General features: G+C 43.1%; 1 protein-coding gene across 8 annotated transcripts in view; it reads left to right on the top strand.

Annotated features, from left to right (window-relative positions):
* Positions 1-20144, top strand: part of PTPRG (protein tyrosine phosphatase receptor type G) — a 721980-nt gene that overhangs the window by 577567 nt on the left and 124269 nt on the right. For all 8 annotated transcript variants that reach the window (XM_086697741.1, XM_086697739.1, XM_086697740.1 and 5 more), the window contains one exon: positions 8110-8302. In XM_086697741.1, coding sequence (XP_086553867.1) covers positions 8110-8302 — 193 coding nt within the window. The remainder of the gene's footprint in view (positions 1-8109; positions 8303-20144) is intronic.

The following is a 20144-nucleotide window of genomic DNA, read 5'->3' as shown; positions in this document are numbered from 1 at the left end:
GTAAGAGTTCAAAGGAACGGGACTAGCACATTGAGATGGTGCCTGTGTTATGCTTGTGATCATTCAGAGAACATGATCATTTGAGTTCAGTATACTAGGATGTGTTTTATTCTAGAACAGTGGCTCCCAAATGACGGTGCTTTGGCCATTGGAAACTATCCCAACCTTCCCTTTCCCAGGACTATTTGCTTCCAGTAGTCTAAAATACGATACTACCTATATTTTCCCTAGCGTAAATTTTGTTTAAGTGCTTCTTAGAGGTTCCGTCAAAAAAGTAATCAATAAATAGGAAGATGTCTAGTTTGTTTGCTTTTGGATGTTTGATTTTTTTTTTTCTAACAATAAGCTGGAGTGGATAGAAAAGGCTTATTTGCATACCTTTTTTTTTTTAACCACTGTTATCTCTGTCATAAAGAGCAGAGAAACTTTTTTGAAACAAGACCATGTTCTGGGGCACCTGGGTGGCTTAGTCAGTTAAGCATCCAATTCTTGATTTCGGCTCAGGTCATGATCTTACAGTTCATGAGTTCAAGCCCCACATTGGGCTCCATGCTGACATGGCTGAGCCTGCTTGGGGACTGACTCTCTCTCTCTCTCTCTCTCTCTGTCTCAAAATAAGTAAATAAACTTAAAAAAATAAAAAAGACCATGTTCCATTTCAAGCCAAACTCCCTGGGTTTCATTCCTGGCTCCATTTTTCAGCCAAATTACTGAGCTACTCAACGGCTTACTCTGTGCCACAGTTTTCATCTGTAAAATGGGGATGATAATAACATACCTACTTCATGGAGCCATTATAAAGATTACATGATGGAATCTGAGTGGAACGCCTAGACTCGTGCCTGGCACTGCGGGACATAGTAGGTGGGTTTTTTGTTGCTATTGTTAAATGATCACCAAGGCTCTGGGGCAATGTTGTCCAGTAGAAATAAAACACAAGCCACATACATTATTTAAAATTTTCTAGCAGCCATATTAAAAAATGGAAAAAGAAACTCATTGTAATATTATATTTTATTCGACCCAATATATACAAATTATTATCATTTTAACATATGGGCCTGGCCACATTTCTGGTGGGACAGCTGCATTTGGCTACTGGCTATTAATAGCCCTGACGTTTACCTCAAGGCCACAACAACTAATGAATTACATAATTCAGAAAGTTTCTATTCCAACACTACATAAGGCACAGTGCATGTGAATAGAGGTTTTTTAAATGGCGGGGTGAGGTGTCATTATTAATCCCAACAGATAGTTTTCTTTGGTAATTATGGTTTAATTTGTTTCTTTCTGTAGAAGGCCTTTCTGTTATTGTCTTCATGCAAAACTATCTGTAGCTACCGGAGGGACATGTCCGTGTAGTTAGCTAGCTATTCTCGGATTTTATTTTTGTAACCATGGTTCAATAAGTAAAACTTTGGATGCTCCACGCTACTGGGAATTTAATATTCCATCACTTTTGTTTAATAACGAGGCAGCAAAACAGGGCCTGCCCTGTCACCCCTCAAATGTGTTCCGACACTGAAGTGTCTCATGACCTTAGGTGTGACATTTCAGTTCTTAATGCTTACCCTGGAGTTTATTATTATGTTTATAATGGACTCTGGCTTTGTTTCACTGCCATTATATACCCGTTCTATAAAATATTGTGCACATGAGCCTTTTACTGGTTCATAATTACATTACTTTTGATTTTCTCTCATTTTCCCCCTTCAGCCACGATGGTCCCTTCCCCACATCTCGTGGATGAGAGCTCTTTTTGCACAAGAATAGCATGAATAGATTTCAACTTTCCTTTGATTTGAACCGACAGATTAAAAACTAATTATTCTCTGTAATATTTTTATAATAAAAACTAAGTTGAAATGATTTATATACACTTCCAGCCAACACATTTGCAATTCAAGGTTAAAATTGTTCCTGAAACAGCACCAGTTAAAATGCAATTACAACTCCCCAAGCAGGGATAAAAGAAAGAAATGTTTTACATGTTCACTTCAAAAGTTAAAAAGTCAATTTTACATTATAGAAATAAAAACTTCCATTTATTTTTACTAAATGATAAAGACTTCATTAGTTATATTAAAGTAAAGATAAATCCAAGTGTGTTTATTACTTGCCTCTGGAAAAGAATAGGTGAATAAAAGTGTGGGCTTTGTGTGGTACACAGCTTCTTTTTCTTGGGTCCGCCATCTTGCTCATGGTTTCCGGTTCCTTCTGTGTCGAGCCGTAGGCTGTTTCTTTCCAGAGTACAGAAAAGTGCAGATAGATTTCTGTTGCCAGTGGTGGGTGCCCCGCATGAGTGGTCTTTCAGGGTCAGCTAAAAGGAACAGTTTGGGGACTTCTATTATCGCATTCAGATCTCCACTGCAATGTTACTCTTTCGGTGAATAATGCTGCAGGCCTATTCTGCGTGGGACAGGAAGTGGCTGAGAGCATGACACAGTCATATAGACCTAGGTTTCTAATCCTCACTTCCATTCTATGATCTTGGGAAAGTCATGTAACGTCTCTAAGCGCAGTTTCCTCATCAGCCAAAAATAATAATAATGATCTGACAATACCACCAACCATATGAGATTCCTGTGAGGATTAAAGGAAAGCACAAAGCACTCTTCTCACAATGCCTTGCACGTAATAAACACTCAATAAATAGTAGCTGCTAGTGTAATGATATAATAGTGTTGTTAATAATGCTACTTGAATGATATTATTTTGTGTTTTTTAATTTTTAAAAATTTATTCATTTTGGGGAGAGGGCAGAGAGGGGCAGAGGGATGGGGACAGAGGATCCGAAGTGGGCTGTGCGCTGACAGGCTGACAGCAGTGAACCCAAAGCGGGGCTCAAACTCACGAACCATGCAATTATGACCTGAGCCGAAGTCAGATGTTCAACCGATTGAGCCACCCAGGTGCCCCTAACGTGATTATTTTAAACTAAAACAAGTTAGAAACCAAAGTAATGTTTGTAAATTCCATGACAAAGTACCTGTCACATAATGGGTTGGATAAATATACAAGGGAGAAAGGAGGGAGAAGCAGAGAGAACATCTTACAGTTGTTGGAAGCATATAATACAATCCTAGTTCCCACATTCCTCATAAAATAAGACTAATAGTAATGATAATAATACTTAGTGAATATGTACTGTATGCCAGGAATTATTCCTAACACATTATATATAGTAACTCATTTAATAGTAACAAGGACTACATGGGGTAGGTATTGATGTTATCTCTGTTGTACAAGTAAGAATACCAAAACACAGAAACATCAAATACTTTGACCAAAGGTCACCCATGTAGCAAGTAGGAATTGAAAACAGGGTTTTGAACCCAGATAGCAAGAGTAAGAGTTATGAGTTTAGGGCCCCACCATTAGAATTGGAGGCCCTAGAAAGCTTTGAACGGAGGCATGATCTTTTCTAAAAGATCGCTGTGCAGCTGTCAACCAGGTCTAGAAGGGTTGACAGTTTGTCCTGTGGCTTCCGTGTTGGGCATTGCTGCCGTGTGGTACAATCCTAGAGGACACCTTCTCATTGTAGTCTCTGTAAATAGTGTTTCTTATTGTAGTCTCTGTAAATAGTGTTGCTTGGATTCAAAAAGTGGAGGTCCAGGTGGTGGCCGGGCTCCCCTTTATCGAGCGTGGTTACAAAGCCAGGGTAAGGGCCGAGGGACAATCTGCAGTGGATTTCTCACCCAGAGTATCACTGTTCACCTGCCAAAGTGAAAACATAGACTCCCTTTGCCAACCCAGGGATCATGGCGGTTTCCACTCAATGGCCAAACATGCCAGATACCAACAAGAGAGGCCACTGGCAACTTTCATTCAACTTAGAGGAATGACAGGGTTCTAGTGAATGCTGCCAACCTACCAAAGGACATTTGATGAGTCTGCTAAGCTTGACCTCCTTTCCCTCTTTTGTGTGACTGTCCAGTGAAGCTATGATCCAGATGACAGTTTAATATCGTTCAGGTCATCAGTTCACTCCGTGAACCGTCACATCCTCCCTTGGAAATCTCTGGGCAAGTTGAGGTAATGACAAGGAAGCTACCGAGCTTTTAAGCCATGGCATGTCATTAAGCTGTAAAAGCAGTTTAAGCAAAAGCATTTTTGTGTTAAATTCAGAACCTGCCTCTTACAGTTACATGACCAATTCTTGAGGCATCAGAAATAAACTTTGTAGGAGAACTAAATGCTAGCTGTGAAAGAGGCAAGTCTTCTAGAGAATAAACAAATCTTAGATTGCCGAGACAGTCTCCAAGGCCATCCTTTTTTGGCATCTCAGAGATTATGCTATTTCAGGACAGAAGGCTGCTCTTCCAGAAGATTTCCAGTATACCTTGCTATGTATGGCAGCCCGGCCATTAAAAAAAAAAAAAAAATCACCCTGAGAGTTAAGAAATTCTTCCTTTTATTCAACTCACGTCTCTAAGGCTTTAATTTAAACCAGTTGCCTCTTTTTGGCCTTCTCTGGACATGGAGAAGAGCTGTTCAGCATCTTCCACATACAAGGGCCTTTAATCAAATTACTCCTAACTTGCCTTTTCTTCAGGCTAAACAATTCCACTTCCTTTAACCTTTCCACATGGGATTTATCCTCCATCCTTTTAATCATTTTGGTTGGTCTTTCCCTCGATGGTCTCCAGAGGCTCTTTGTTAATTCCTTCCATGTAATGTTAAGATATTTTCTGTAAGAAAAACCTGAAACTTTCTCTCACGGGTGGATGTATTCGGTTCTGATTTGGGCAGTCCTATCAGAAGCATATACATTGCCAGGTTGGGGCAATTTGATTTTTTAATACCTCCAGTTATCTGAGTGGGTCCCATCTGGCAGAGTAAACAGTCCAATTTTCTTACTTTTTCTGGTTTTATTGCCTCTCTCTCTTCACTGTAAATAAAGAAGGAGCATCAGAAGGAAGAGTGGGAAGAGAGGCAATTCTGAACAGCCGCCACATGAGTTATTTAGAAGTTACGTGACCAGCAGAAAATGGGAATAACACCACAGTACCAGGCTACTTTTGCTTCTGGGCTCGTTGAGAGACCATCCTGACTCTATTACCTTGATGAAAAAGCAGGGAAGGTTTCATGGTTTATTATCACTTTACATTTGCAGGAGAATTGGAGGGGAGGTGGACTGATAGGTGAATCCAGGTACTTAAATGATTTCTCTTGGCTACGGTCACTATGATCATTGCTTTCTCATGCAAAGAGAGTGAGTTTCAGATCAAGCAGGTCAATTTTTGTGACATTCTCTGAAGCGGTTTGAGAAGCACTGGGGTTAGTTCCAGGCCTCGAGATTACCATCCGGAAACCCAGATTGGGGAGGCCTGGCCGGCTCAGTCAGTAGAGCATGTGACTCTTGATCTCAGGGTTGTGAGTTCAAGCCACATGTTGGGCATGGAGCCTACATTAAAAAAAGGGGAAGGGGGCACAGGAAGACACCCGGTCATATTGTTCTTGTTTATTTTACACATTGGTATTGGCCACCTTCTTGTCCCCCAAAGCCTAGGACAGCCACTCAGTGCCCACTTGGGAAGCATCTAACATCTTTCACGTTGTAATTCTGTCCTAAGAAAGCATTCTGATTTGGTATTCAGGGAGCCAAATGGGCCGGGAAGAGTTCATTCAGTGTCTCTCTTTTTCATTCCATCCCTCAGGCGTTAGTATTTTCCATGGCTGGACGTTTTAGATTAACTTTATTTCTTTGGTGACCAGGATAACTTTCTGGTCCACTGAGAACACATCTCTGTTACCCATTCTCAGCTTCATTTCTCTTATATCATAAAATTGCTTTGTTTTTTTTTAAATCCTTTAAAAAAAATCTTTTTAATGTTTATTTATTTATTTATTTATTTATTTTCACAATTTTTTTTTAATTTTATTTTTTATTTTTTTTAAATTTACATCCAAATTGGTTAGCGTATAGTGCAACAATGCTTTCAGGAGTAGATTCCTTAATCTTCTCCCATTTAGCCCACCCCACCCCCACACTCCCTCCAGTAACACTCTGTTTGCTCTCCATATTTATGAGTCTCTTGTGTTTTGTCCCCCTCCCTGTTTTTATATTATTTTTGTTTCCCTTCCCTTATGTTCATCTGTTTTGTCTCTTAAAGTCCTCATATGAGTGAAGTCATGATTTTTGTCTTTCTCTGACTGACTAATTTCACTTAGCATAATACCCTCCAGTTCCATCCATGTAGTTGCAAATGGCAAGATTTCATTCTTTTTGATTGCCGAGTAATACTCCATTGTATATGTATACCACATCTTCTTTATCCATTCATCGATCGATGGACATTTGGGCTCTTTCCATACTTTGGCTGTTGTTGATAGTGCTGCTAGAAACATGGGGGTGCATGTGTCCCTTCGAAACAGCACACCTGTATCCCGTGGATAAATGCCTAGTAGTGCCATTGCTGGGTTGTAGGGTAGTTCAATTTTTAGTTTTTTGAGGAACCTCCATACTGTTTTCCAGAGTGGCTGCACCAGCTTGCATTCCCACCAACAATGCAAGAGAGATCCTCTTTCTCTGCATCCTTGCCAACATCTGTCGTTGCCTGAGTTGTTAATGTTAGCCATTCTGACAGGTGTAAGGTGGTATCTCATTGTGGTTTTGATTTGTATGTTTATTCTTATTATTTTTTTAATGTTTCTTTTTGGGAGAGAGAGAGACAGAGACAGAGTATGAGCAGGAGAGGGGCAGAGAGAGCCAGAGACACAGAATTGGAAGCAGGCTCCAGGCTTTGAGCTGTCACCACAGAGCCTGATGTGGGGCTTGAACTCATGAACCATGAGATCATGACCTGAGCCAAAGTCAGACACTGAACCAACTGAGCCACCCAGGCGCCCCAGTGTTTATTTATTTTTGAGAGAGAGAGAGAGATTGAGTGAGCAGGAGAAGGTCAGAGAGAGAGGGAGACACAGAATCAGAAGCAGGTTCCAGACTCTGAGCTGTCAGCACAGAACCTGACTTGGGGCTCAAACTCACAGACCGTGAGATGATGACCTGAGCCAAAGTGGGATGCTTAAAGGACTGAGCCAGCCAGGTACCCCTGAAATTACTTTGTTTTTTTTTTTTTGTTTTTTTTTTTTTTTAATGAACAGAAGATTGATGGCCACAGAAAATCCTTTTTGATAATGGACGTATGATCCTGGAGTCCTGATTATTTTTTCTTTGCTTTTCCATAAAAGTGTGGCCAGTAATCTTGTCGAAAGTGTTTTTTAATAATATTAATGAAAGTGATAGCAGCTAACCTTTACTATGGGCTTACTGGCTGCTAAATAATTTCCAGACATTTTAATCCTTTCCATAATTTTATAAGATAGCTACTAGTAATAGATGTCTTTTACAGACATGGAAACTTGAGTTACAGAAACCTTTAAGAGTTTGACTACGGTTACCCATCTGGTAAATGTTGAAACTGGGCAGTTTACTTCACAAGCCTTGCATCCAGCAGCTTTAAGCCTTAGCAGCTTTGCTGTGTACTCGATCTCTAGTACGTATGTAAGAAGATGCTTAGTAAGAATTCAGTCACTAGTCTTTATCGAGTCTTAACGTGCCAGGAACTGTTTTAAGCACTGCACACAGATTATCTCATTTAGCCCTGGCACACACCCGATCGGGGTAGATGCTGCTATAATTATCACGACTTTATTGAGGAACACTTGAGGCTCAGAGCAGTTAGGCAACTTTCTCGGGGCCACAGAGTGGTTGAGCTGTGGAGTCAGAATTGCCATCCAGGTAGTCTGGCTCCAGAACCTGCCAGCTTCACCGTAACTTTGTGCTCCTCCCCAGAATACTAACGGTCTTGCCAGGGGGCACAGCAGAGAGACCAGAACTCTTTTCCAAGACCCCAACTAAAAGAGTTCCGTACAGCCCTCCGGTGGAGTGTTCCACTGGTTGGCTGGCAGGACAGAAACCGCAGCCAGATAAGCCTGTCGACAGTGACTCCATCAGGCAACCTGGGTCCTGCTGGGTTTGTCCGACTCGGCCTTGGGCAAGTCCTGGCATTTGGTGTTCTTGTCACCCCCACCCACCTTGCACCACTTAGCTTTTCTCATCGGTGGTCTTGTTTTCCCTTCCCTCTCTGGTTCTCGGTTCAGCTCGAGGCTTTTTATTCCATCTTCACTACGGAGCAGCAGGACCACGTCAAGTCGGTGGAGTATCTGAGAAATAACTTCCGACCGCAGCAAGGGCTGAATGACAGGGTGGTGTCCAAGTCTGCGGTCCGCGACGCCTGGAACCATGACATGACAGACTTCTTAGAAAACCCACTGGGGACAGAAGCCTCTAAAGGTATGTTTGGATTACACGCTCTTGCCCAGAGCAAGATTCCTTATCCTAAATTACTTCGAATGAAAAGGAGTTCGGCAACAGCCAAGAGTTGGAACTCGGTATTGAGAGCATATGTTGCTCTGCGAAAAGAGACTTGTCTGGGTGATAAATAGAAGCACTGTGGCAATAACTCCCCGGTTAAGTAGCTGTATGTTCAAAACTGCCCTTTTGACTAGCGATGTGTCAGTCATTCTGTCAGTATTTTTACCTTGTAATGTCAACACTAACGGGTTAATGTCTACAGAAAGCTTTGGGGTGTCTTACTTTTTACCCGTCTGCCCGTTGAGATCGGGATGCTGTCTCAATATCCTTTGACTTGCCCCCAGCACTCCACTCTACGGTGTCCTTACCCACCTCCACACCAGGCAAGACCTCCCTCCCCCTCAGGTTCTCCACCCCTACCAGACATCACGTGGCCTTTTTGAAACCATTATTTTACAGCTTGATTCCTGTATCTGATACACATGAGTTTATTGTTTTCAGGCATCTTCCTCCTTTCCATTGCTACATTCTCTTGGGAACTGAAGATCTATTTCTCTCCCAGGAGACGAAAAAGTCTGATTCTGCCCTCACGGCTCAACCTCGGGCTCTGTGACTTGTCCTCATTATGACTTAGAGCTCGGGAAACACTCAGAGAATAAGGCTGATCCAAGTCCCAATACTTGGGAGGGAGGAAGGAATAAGAAGGAATTTTCTTTGGGTGTGAAGAACTGCCTCTTTCCCAAGCCAGTGCTCTCCTCACAAGTTGTGAGCTTGGGTAGTATGGGAAGGGCTGGTGTCTCTTATCAACACTGGACAGACTGTGGTATTTTTAGTGGGGTAAGTTACACGGGAATGTTTTGTTTTAAGAGTGCCCCCACCCCCAATAAGAAGGACCAGTTTACTGGCATATGACCTTTGTAGGCACAAAGGGGGAATTTGTAGGGGGAATGCGATTATATTCCACAAATAACCGCATTGATGTGCACTTTGATGATAAGAATGAGCCCATTTTCCCGGCTCATATGTCTGGAAAGGAGCTAAAAGAAGAGGAAAGGGAGCTTAAGAATGTGATCATTTCCTTCCTGTCTGTGTGATTTTGTCTGAGGATGGTGAGAGAAGCTAGTGTGTGGCCAGATCCCATCAAGAAATGCTTGAGATTCGAGTAATTTGGAGCCGACACTTTGTCAAGGGCACCGTTTGTCGGCTGGGAACAATGGGAGGGTTAGGAAGCATGCAAACCTGTAAAACGTCTCAGCTTGGCTGGCATAGCAGACCTCACTTGGGCTCGTTTTGTTTTTTAACCAAGCTAAAAATAAAACGACCAAACTCAAAAGCTTTTATCCAAGAGAACTTGCTTGGGAAAAGAAGAATCTCTTTGGGATTTTGTGAGAGGTGAATGCCGAGGATGTGTAGGGGATGATGAATTTATATCACAAGTGAATACAAGGTCTGGTAGCTACAGTTGCTGAGGTTATGACAGTTACAAAGTTTTTTGCTAAAAAACAGGCCGGAGGGCACCTGGGTGGCTCAGTTGGTTAAGCCTCCGACTTCAGCTCAGGTCGTGATCTCACAGCTTGTGGGTTCAAGTTCTGTGTTGGGCCCTGTGCTGACAACTCAGAGCCTGGAGCCTGCTTTGGGTTTGTTTTCTCTCTCTCTCTCTCTCTCTCTCTCTCTCTCAAAAATAAGTAAACATTAAAAAAAATTGTTTTAATGAGCTGAGTTACACGATATATCACCTGTGCAGAGCGAATGCATGGTGCTTACTACCCAAAAAAGTTAGAGAAGATCATGGTTTCTGTCACATTAAATTGTCAAAGGGAGCAAGATCTTCCATGAAATGGACTTTCTCTGAATTTGAGCAGAGCCATGGACCCGTCCTTAAATCAGGGAATCAGTTTTTCATTCTACAAGGCTTTGTTGCAATTATCCTAGGGTCTATTGCTTACTCCTAAAATGTGTGACTATTAAAATGTTTTTTGATCGCTGTGGAGGCAGAGAAAGATGTAGGTGCAGTCCTATTTGTTTTTTAGACATGTTATTGGAGTGTAACATACATAAAAGTGCACACATAACACATACACAGCCTGATGCGTGTTCACAAACCGAATACACTAGAATAGCAACACCCAGGTCAGGAGGCTAACACCAACAGCTTCCCAGGAACGTCTCCATCTCCTTGCTAGTAACTGTCCATTCCCAAGGGTAACCAAGACCATGAATTCGCTTTGCCTGTTGTTCAGTTTCATAGCAATAGAATTATCTATTCTGTCCCTTTTTGTGTCTTGCTTTTTTTTTTTGCTCTGCAGTGGTTTTGAGGGTCATCTTAGTTGTGGTTTGTTCTTAACTGCCGAATTTCACTGTGAGACTCCACCTAAATGAATTTATTCATCCACTTTAGTATCCATGAGGGTGTGGATTGTTTCCACAGTTTGATGATGATGAAAATTCTCGACCATGCCTTTTGATCAGCATACAGACATACCTCTCTTCGGTATGAACCTGGGGGTAGAATGGAGGCAGCCTGGAGTACACATACGTGTTCGGATTTGGTTACGTACCGCTACACGGGGTCCCGGAGTGACTGTGTGTACCATGTTCCGCTTCTGGTTGTAGTCTGTCAGGGTTTCCTGGGTTTTTTGATGGGGTAATGTACATGCCATAAAATCCAGCGGTTATAGATGTACAATTCAATAATTTTTACTAAATGTATAGCTACAGTTATGTAGCTATGTAATCCAGTTTTAGAACATTTTCATCACCCCAAAAAGTTCCTTCACAACCCTTTGCAGTCACTTCTTTCTCCTATCCCCAACTTGAAGCAACCTCTCTCTGATCTGCTTTTATCTTTCACTTACTTGACATTAAGATTTTAAAATTTATCCATGTTATAGCATGTGTCATGGGCTCATGCCTTTTTATCACTCAGTAACAATAAAATCTATTTGTTTGTTTGTTTGTTTGTTTGTTTGTTTTTTTAGTAACAGCTTTATTGAGATTTAATTCACATATTATAATATTCGGCGGGGAGTGTTGTTTTGTTTGATTTTTTTTTAAATCTTTATTTGTTTTTGAGACAGAGACAGAGCATAAGTGGGAAAGGGGCAGAGAGAGAGGGAGACACAGAATCCGAAGCAGGCTCTGGGCTCTGAGCTGTCAGCACAGAGCCCGACGTGGGGCTCAAACTCATGAAGCATGAGGTCATGACCTGAGCCGACTGAGGCCGACTGAGCCACCCAGGCGCCCCGACATTCATTTTTTTAAAGTGCGCACTTCACGTAAAAGCTGAGCCTGAGTGGCTCAGTCGGTTAAGCTTCTGACTCTTGATTTCTGCTCGGGTCATGATCTTATGGTTCATGAGTTTAAGCCCCCTGTTGGGCTCCATGCTGACAGCGCTGTGCCTGCTTGGAATTCTTCTTTCTCTCTCTGCCCTTCTCCCACTTGCACATGCGTTGTCTGTCTCTCACACACACACTCTCTCTCTCTCTCTCTCTCTCTCAAAATAAATGAACTTAAAAAAAAATTAAAGTGTGCCCTTCATTGGTTTTTAGTATATTCACAGAGTCGTGCAGTCGTCACTACTATCTACTTCCAGAACATTATTATCACCCCCCAAACGAAACTCCATACCCAGTAGCAGTCACTCCTTCTTCCCTTTCTTTCTCCTGCCCCGCCCGCATTCCCAGCACATGCAACCACTCATGTGCTTTCTGTCTCTATGGATTTGCCTGTTCTAAGTATTTCATACAAACGCAATCATACAATATATGGTTTTTTGTCTCGGGCTTCTTTTAAATGTTTCTTTTTTTTTATTTTTTTAACGCTTATTTTTGAGAGACAGAGACAGAGCGTGAGTAAGGGAAGAGTAGAGAGAGAGGAAGACACAGAATCCGAAGCAGGCTCCAGGCTCTGAGCTGCCAGCACAAAGCCTGACGCAGGGCTCTTACTCACAAACTGTGAGATCATGACCTGAGCCGAAGTCGGACACTTAACTGACTAAACCACCCAGGCGCCCCTATCTCAGGCTTCTTTTAGCATAATAGTTCAGCATACTATTTTCCAGGTTCATCCATGGTGGAATATGTATCAGAATTCTCCATTTTATGGCCAAATAATATATCATTATACGGATACACCACATTTTGTTTACCTGCTGATCAAGTGATAGATGTTTGAATTTTTTTCTACTTTTTGGCCGTTGTCCGTAATGCTGCTGTGAACGTTCATGTTCAGGTTCTTGTGTGGACGTGTGTTTTCAGTTCTCTTGGGTATATAGCCTGGAGTAGGTAACGGAGTCATACGGTAACTCCAGTTTTCAAGTTTGGAGGAACTGCGAACCGATTTTCCAAATCCAGTGCACCAGTTGGCATTCCCATCTGCAGTGTATGGGATTTCTGCACATCCTCACCAACAGGTGCTATGTGTCTTTTTTTGCGTTAGCCATCCCAGTGGATGTGAAGTAGTGTTGATTTGCATTTCCCCAGTGACTATTGACGTCCCTGTTTGTTTTTATTTTTTATTTATTTTTTTTCAACGTTTATTTATTTTTGGGACAGAGAGAGACAGACCATGAACGGGGGAGGGGCAGAGAGAGAGGGAGACCCAGAATCGGAAACAGGCTCCAGGCTCCGAGCCGTCAGCCCAGAGCCCGACGCGGGGCTCGAACTCACGGACCGCGAGATCGTGACCTGAGCTGAAGTCGGACGCTTAACCGACTGCGCCACCCAGGCGCCCCTCCCTGTTTGTTTTTAAATGCACATTTCATGGGGGCGCCTGGGTGGCGCAGTCGGTTAAGCGTCCGACTTCAGCCAGGTCACGATCTCGCGGTCCGTTGAGTTCGAGCCCCGCGTCGGGCTCTGGGCTGATGGCTCGGAGCCTGGAGCCTGTTTCCGATTCTGTGTCTCCCTCTCTCTCTGCCCCTCCCCCGTTCATGCTCTGTCTCTCTCTGTCCCAAAAAAATGAATAAACGTTAACAAAAAAAATTTAAAAAAAAAATAAATGCACATTTCATGGAATCGTAGTCTACATAACCAAATGCTCCTCCTTTTTTGTCCCCAAGAAAATTCACCTAATTCCATGGCACTATGGGCCGAAAGCCAGGCACAAATACTGGCCGTCAGTAGGCAGCCTAGAGGACTTAGATTGACCTTAGACCTTTGACATGTATGCAGTAAAGAGTCCCAATACACAGGCAGAGTCCCTTTCTCTTCTCTAGTCTTCTGCAAAAAAGATTCAAAAAGAGACGGATGGTGTTCTGTAATCTTCTGGTAATTAAAAAAATAAGTAAATAAAGCCTGTCTGATTGGCATTCTCTATCTAATCACTATTGGAAACTTCCAATGCCTAAGAGAGCTACTGTGTTGATTACGGAGCTGTGTGTTTATTGTGCTGTTATTACAGAAGAAGGGAAAATAAATTAATTACAGAAGGGAAGGGTCAGTAAGCTTTCTTTGTTAAGGACCAGATAGAGGCCATTTACTCAGCTCTGCCTCTCTGGCATGAAGGCGGCCATGGACAATATGCAAATGAATGGGTGTAGAAAATGTCTTCCCAAAACATCTTGTTCACGAGAATAGGCAGCAGGCCAGATTTTTATTTTAATTTTTTTAATGTTCATTTATTTTTGAGAGAGAGACAGAGAGACAGAGAGACAGAGTGTGAGTAGGGGAGGGGCAGAGAGGGACATACAGAATCGGAAGCAGGCTCCCGGCTCTGAACTGTCAGCACAGAGCCTGACACGGTACTTGAACTCACGAACCACGAGATCACGACCTGAGCCAAAGTCAGATGCTTAACTGACTGAGCCACTCAGGCACCCCGGCAGCAGACCAGATTTACCAACTGGTGCTCTAGAGGATGGCTCAAACTAAGGTGGAAAAACTCACTCACAGGCTTAGTTTGACGTAAATATTTTCTGTCTTAAAGATGGCTGTGACCATGATCGTGAGGCATTGGTTGGTTCTATTTTCCCATTCCACTGCAAGACCTTAGGGCCAATTAGATATTTATTGACTCAGTGACCAACCACTTACCAAGTCACCTTAACACCTGGTCATCTTTCACGGCCACGATGTAAGAGAACCTTAGTGAACTGATTATAGCCCTGTACCTCCCTCATTCCCCTGGCTGTGATCATTACCTGGTGTTCATTGAGCAGCACCGTGAGGAGTGCCTGAGTTAATGCATCCCCATCATGCCCTGCTGTCAGGATGATTGGACATACTGGAACGGAGAAAACAGAATCAAGCTTTTCAGTGCCAGCACTGGACGCATGGCCATGTACAACACCAAAGGAAAGGAGGAAAAGTCATCTCAATATTGTATTGTTGCTGAAGAAAGACTTATAATGGATGTCACCCATAAAAAATATAAAGCTTTAAGTTCCAGTAAATGGAAACAATATTTAGGCTCAGTGGATTGTTCAAGGGACATCCAATTCTCCACTCTGCCCTTTGTCGGTAAATAACTTGGACGGACTTTAGGATTTAATGGGCTGTCATTTCAGTTATTCTGCAGCACATCCCGGACACATGGAAGAACATTCGGTGATTAAGTGCTGAATACTATCTATTGTGAAGACTTTTGGAACAGTGAACGGAGGAAAAATAACTTTCCTTCCAACAACATGAAACATATGGTTTATTAATTTAACGAAACCTGTTCAAACCACAGTGGAATCAAAACCACTTGATCTGATAATTTGATTTGATGGCTTAATTAAAGTGACACTGCCTAATATAATAAAAGCAAAGGAAATGGTGAGGGCACTGGACTGCCTGTGTGCCCTCCAGTCTCCTGAGCTGGTGCCATGTTTTTTGAAGAATGGTCTTTGCTTCTGCTGATGGAGGGATCTCTTTTTTAGCTACATTTTCAGTGGTAAAGATTGCTTCCTGTTTTGGTCAAAAGCAGTTTTTTAGAACATATAGGACAGTGTGAGAATGTCTCAGTAAGTAGCCTATTTTAAATCCGAATACGTTGAGAAAGAGCATCACATTACCCACCCAAATTAGCAAACAAAGAAGTAAAGCCATGATTGCTCTTAAAAAGTTTGACATTGAAAGTTGTGGGGTTTTTTGCTATTTTGGGAGAAAATATTGATATTGTTCTATTTTCAGTTTAATCATTTCTACATACCAAATTAATGAGCTTGAATTACTTTATCTTATTAAAAGAAGCTCTGACGCGGGCATTAAATTCCTTTGTACGCAGCTGTCCTCCCAGAAACTGTTCCAAAAAAGGTATCTTGTTACTTCCAGAAATTTCCAGCGTAGAAAAGTGCTAAGAAAAACACATTTTTAACACTTTAAAAAATGGAGTGTTTTTAACCTCCGTCTTTTAAAAATAGCTATCATTAACCATTACTTTTTAACCTGAGAAGTGATTAAAAAAGAAGGCAAAAAAGTAGGGCTGTTTTTAGGATTCTCCAGCATCCAAGGTTCTCATACTTTGGAAGGTCATGCCCATGCTGTCTCAGACATTTTTACATGCTTAGGCATCCCATGATTACTGTCATTTTATGTAAATATGTAAAGGGTTGGTACCAGTTGCCTTTGATTGGTTGACATGAAGTTGATATTCGTAGCCATTTAATGTAGCATTGACTACTTTTGCTTACGTAGCCAGTGAATTTCCTTCCATATGTTAGCCATCTTCATCCACCTTTGGGGAGCTTGTTGACTCTAGAAGCCAAGTGCCAGAAGCACCTGTGGTTAAGCAGGCTATGTGGGTTTCTTTTAATGTTCATTTATTATTTATTTTTGAGAGAGAGAGAGCACGTGCACACTCATGCGTGTGCATGAGCAGAAGAGGGGCAGAAAGAAAGGGAGAGAGAGAATCCCAAGCTGACTGTATGCTGTCAGCACAGAGCCCGACACAGGGCTTGAACCCACAAAACCTTGAGATCATGACCTGAGCCGAAATCAAGAGTCAGGCGCCTAACCCAATGAGCCCCCCAGCTGCCCCAATATGTGGGGGTTTTTATGCGCCAAATGTTAGGCTGGCTTCTTCCGTTCATATGTTGTTTTAATCCTGAAAACAGCCTCAGCCACTTTTTATTTCACTTTTCATTTATCAAATATTCGTTGATCATGTACAATGAACAAGTTCTAGGCACTAGAAATAAAGGTAACAAGGGAGAAGAGTCCCTCATCATGGAGCTTATGTTTTAATGTGGAGAAAGAAATAAACAAGTCAGCTGACAATGATAAAGCTTCAGTGTTCTGAGGATCAAATTAGGTAGTATTCTAAGAGTAGTAGAGTGTGGGGAGGCAGTGGGGATGAGATCTTCCCTGGGTAGGACACAAGGTGATAAGGAGCCAGCCCTGCAAAATTCTCAGAGGAAAAGGTCATTTGTGAAGGCTCTGAGGCATGGGAACCAGCGTGGAGAGATGGGCAAGGGTCAAGTCTGGAGAAGACTTCTCTTGGTATTCGTATGGCAGTGGGAAGCCTTTGGAGAGTTTGAAGAAGGGCTGTGGAATGATCCGAACAGGTTTTTAAGCCTGTCTCTCTGCTATGTGAAAAATGTTTGCAGAAGGCTTAGGATATAACTTGTAAAACCAAGAGGTGACGAATAGACATATTCCCTGCAGGATAACAGTGGTTGCATGATGGTGATCCTGGTAGAGGTCGAAGTGATCCATTGGGAATGGATTTTGGAGTAGAGCCTCTGAGATTTACTAATCGTTAGGATGGAGATTGGGTGGGGGTGAGCAAAAAAGAGAAACACACTGTTGTGTGTTTTAACACATGTGAGGGTTCTGAGACTCAGAGCAAGGAAGCATCCAGAGCCTCTCAGCCAGGAAGTGGGAGAGCTGAGATGCGAACCAGGATTTTCATATGTCCAAATGCAGCAGTCTTTGCCGCAAGGGATTTCCAGCTTCAAAATGAATCTACAAGCAGTGGCCTCTTTGTTTTAAATGTCATGAGGTGGCTTGAAAACACAGTGTATTACTCCCTCTCTGAACAAAAGAGCTTCAAAAATAAACATTCTTGTGGGGATTGGGTATTCTTCCTAAACATCGGGTTTATCATCCTAAAAGAAATCACTGGGCTCTGTCTTTATCTGCTTTGCTTGTTTTGGTGGGTTTTCTTTGGTGTTTAGGGCATAGGCTACTGAGGCTTTGATCACAGGGTTATTCCCTGGGTGGGTCAGTACACCCGCTTGATCTGGATGTTAGGGCCTTCTAGGCTGAGGGTGTTGTGCATCCTTGGATCAACAGAGCCTGACACAGTACCTAGGACATAGTGGGTGGATAGTCATCTTTCGCTCATGAAAGGAATGAATGAATGAATGAATGAATGAATGAGACAATATAAAGCGATGGGTAAAAGTGTAGATTTTGGAGTTCAGCAAACCTGGACTCAAAACCATTTACTCTCGTGCATGCTTGCTCAAGTTAATACCCAAGTCTTGGCTTCTTTTTCTGTAAAATAGAAATAATAATCATAACCCCCTCCTTGGCTTTGACCTTTAAAATGAAATAATTTAGGGAAGAAAGAGTATAGAGCCTGCAGTGGAAGGTTCTCTGCAAATAATTATACTTTCTTGTCTGTAGGTCAGCAGTGGCTTCTTTGGATGCTCAGGACAAACTATTATATGTGACATGATGACCGGAGAACACATTTCAAAATAAGGGGACTAGGCTCTCTTCCTGGTACAAATGCAAACCCAGGCTGCCGGAATGTCTTCACACCTTTCCAGTGAAATCCACAATACTTACACGGTGCCCGTCCAGGCCCCCTCTCCAGCCCCATCTTGCACTTCATTTCCCTTGGCGTCCTTCATATCAGTTAACCCCCACACCCAGTCCCAACAGCCTGTACCCCTTCCCTCACCTCTGTACCTAATCCACCCCTCCTCAGCCTCCATAGCCCAGCTGTAGGGTACCTTCCCCATGGAAGTTTCCTGACTGCCTTTGTCCAGCTGCTTGTAACAGGGTGTCAGTCCCTTTCTCTTTCACACTTATCTCAGTTGGAGTTTTACATTAAGTTGTATGTTTCTCCCCCTAATGTCTAGCTCTTTTTATTTCTTTTTTGCTAGAGAGGGTGCAGTGCTCACTGTTGGCTCCTCAATCAGTATTTAACTAGATGGGTGGATGGATGGAAGATTGGATGGGGGGGGGGGTGGGAGGATGGATGAATGGGTGGATGGATGGGTGGATGGATGGGAGGAAGGGTGGGAGGAAGGATGGATGAATGGGAGGATGGATGAACGGGTGGATGAATGGAAGATGGGATGGGAGGGAGGGTGGATGGATGCAAGAATGGATGTGAAGGAGGGTAGGAGGATGGATGGATGGATGGAAGATGGGATGGGAGGGAGGGTGGATGGATGGAAGAATGGGTGGGAGGATGGATGGAAGGATGGAAGGAAGAATGGATGGGAGGAAGGGTGGGAGGATGGATAGATGGATGGAAGATGGGATGGGAGGGAGGGTGGATGGATGGAAGAATGGGTGGGAGGATGGATGGATGGATGGATGGATGGATGGATGGATGGATGGATGGAAGAATGGATGGGAGGAAGGGTGGGAGGATGGATGGATGGATAGATGGGAAGGAGGGAAGGATGATTAGATGGACTAAGCTAATCCATACATGCCAGGTGGCCAGGAATTAAAGGATTCTTACCACAAGTGTTGGTACAATTGGAGCATTTATGATCTAGGCCAGGCTAGGTCCTCTAACAGGAGGAGCATAGCTAGACATTGACATTTGATGTAGGATTCCACACCACCACCACCACCACCACCCCCCCCCCCCCCGCCGGCCCTGAAATCAGAGAGGCCCCTGAGATTTGGGAAGCCATCTCCTGCTTTGACCATAAACTATTTGGATGGAAGTGTTCATCTCAACAAAACATGGACAGAGGGCTTTCCTCTCCGTCCCAAGAAACAAGCACTCTACCCACACCTAAAAGCAGAGAACGGTGGCACTTAACATGGCAGGCACTTGTGTCAAGATGCTTCCAGGCACAACTGCTGTTATGGCTTGAGAGAGCTAGTGAGCGGATACTGGTAACGGACACCAGGGGCTGTCTGTCGTTTTCACACTTTATAAATATTACCTAATTACTTAATCCTCTCTGTTTCCAGGCAGATAGGCATAGTTTGATCTTAAAGGCCAACTTAGCAACCCTCCTACAGCTTCAGCTTTTCTTTGCTCTCTAGAAAAATCTTCCCTGACATTGTGTTTATTTGTGTGGACACTGTGGAGCTTGTGAACAGTAATCTGGAAATTAATAAAGGCCACCAGCATCCTTCCTCCCAGAGCGACAAGCTTCCCCTTTCTGTCGCTAACTAGCATTCACAGCCCGTGAAGCATGAGGCTCCGAGGTGTTTGCAAGCATCTCCGTGGAGTCACAGAAGGAATGTAGTGGGGAGACAGACTTTCTTCCCCATCCTTCTCACTGACTATTCCATAAACAAACATGCTTTAGTTGAGGCTGTTTCTTCTCAGATACAAGGAACATGGGCAGAACCCTTGGATTTCTCGGGGTGTAAGAAACCTCTTACCTCCCCAGTCCCTGGGGCCTGATAATCAGAGATCACATGTAAAGGCACAGTAGTGAGAGGCTTCCTGTGGAGGCGTCTTTTTCTGTTACTTTCCTGGCATAGCCAGTGGTCCTTCTGGCTGTGGGCTTCACTCCTGGGCCCTCTCTTGACTGGCTTTGTGATTCCAAAGCAATGGTCTGAGCAGTTGTAATGAGCGTCTTGGCTGTGCCATTTCAAATCTGTGTCTATGATGAAAAGATGCTACCTGCACATCTGACACTAAATGTTAATAGGTATCACCAAGTGTGTGGAGCCCTGTGGTTTCTATGCTT

This window comes from Puma concolor, chromosome A2 (genome assembly GCF_028749965.1).
Source record: "Puma concolor isolate L17-30 chromosome A2, mPumCon1.1.hap2, whole genome shotgun sequence".
NCBI lineage: Eukaryota > Metazoa > Chordata > Mammalia > Carnivora > Felidae > Puma > Puma concolor.
Note: the sequence above shows the minus strand (reverse complement) of the source record. Positions and strands in the feature narration are given on the sequence as shown.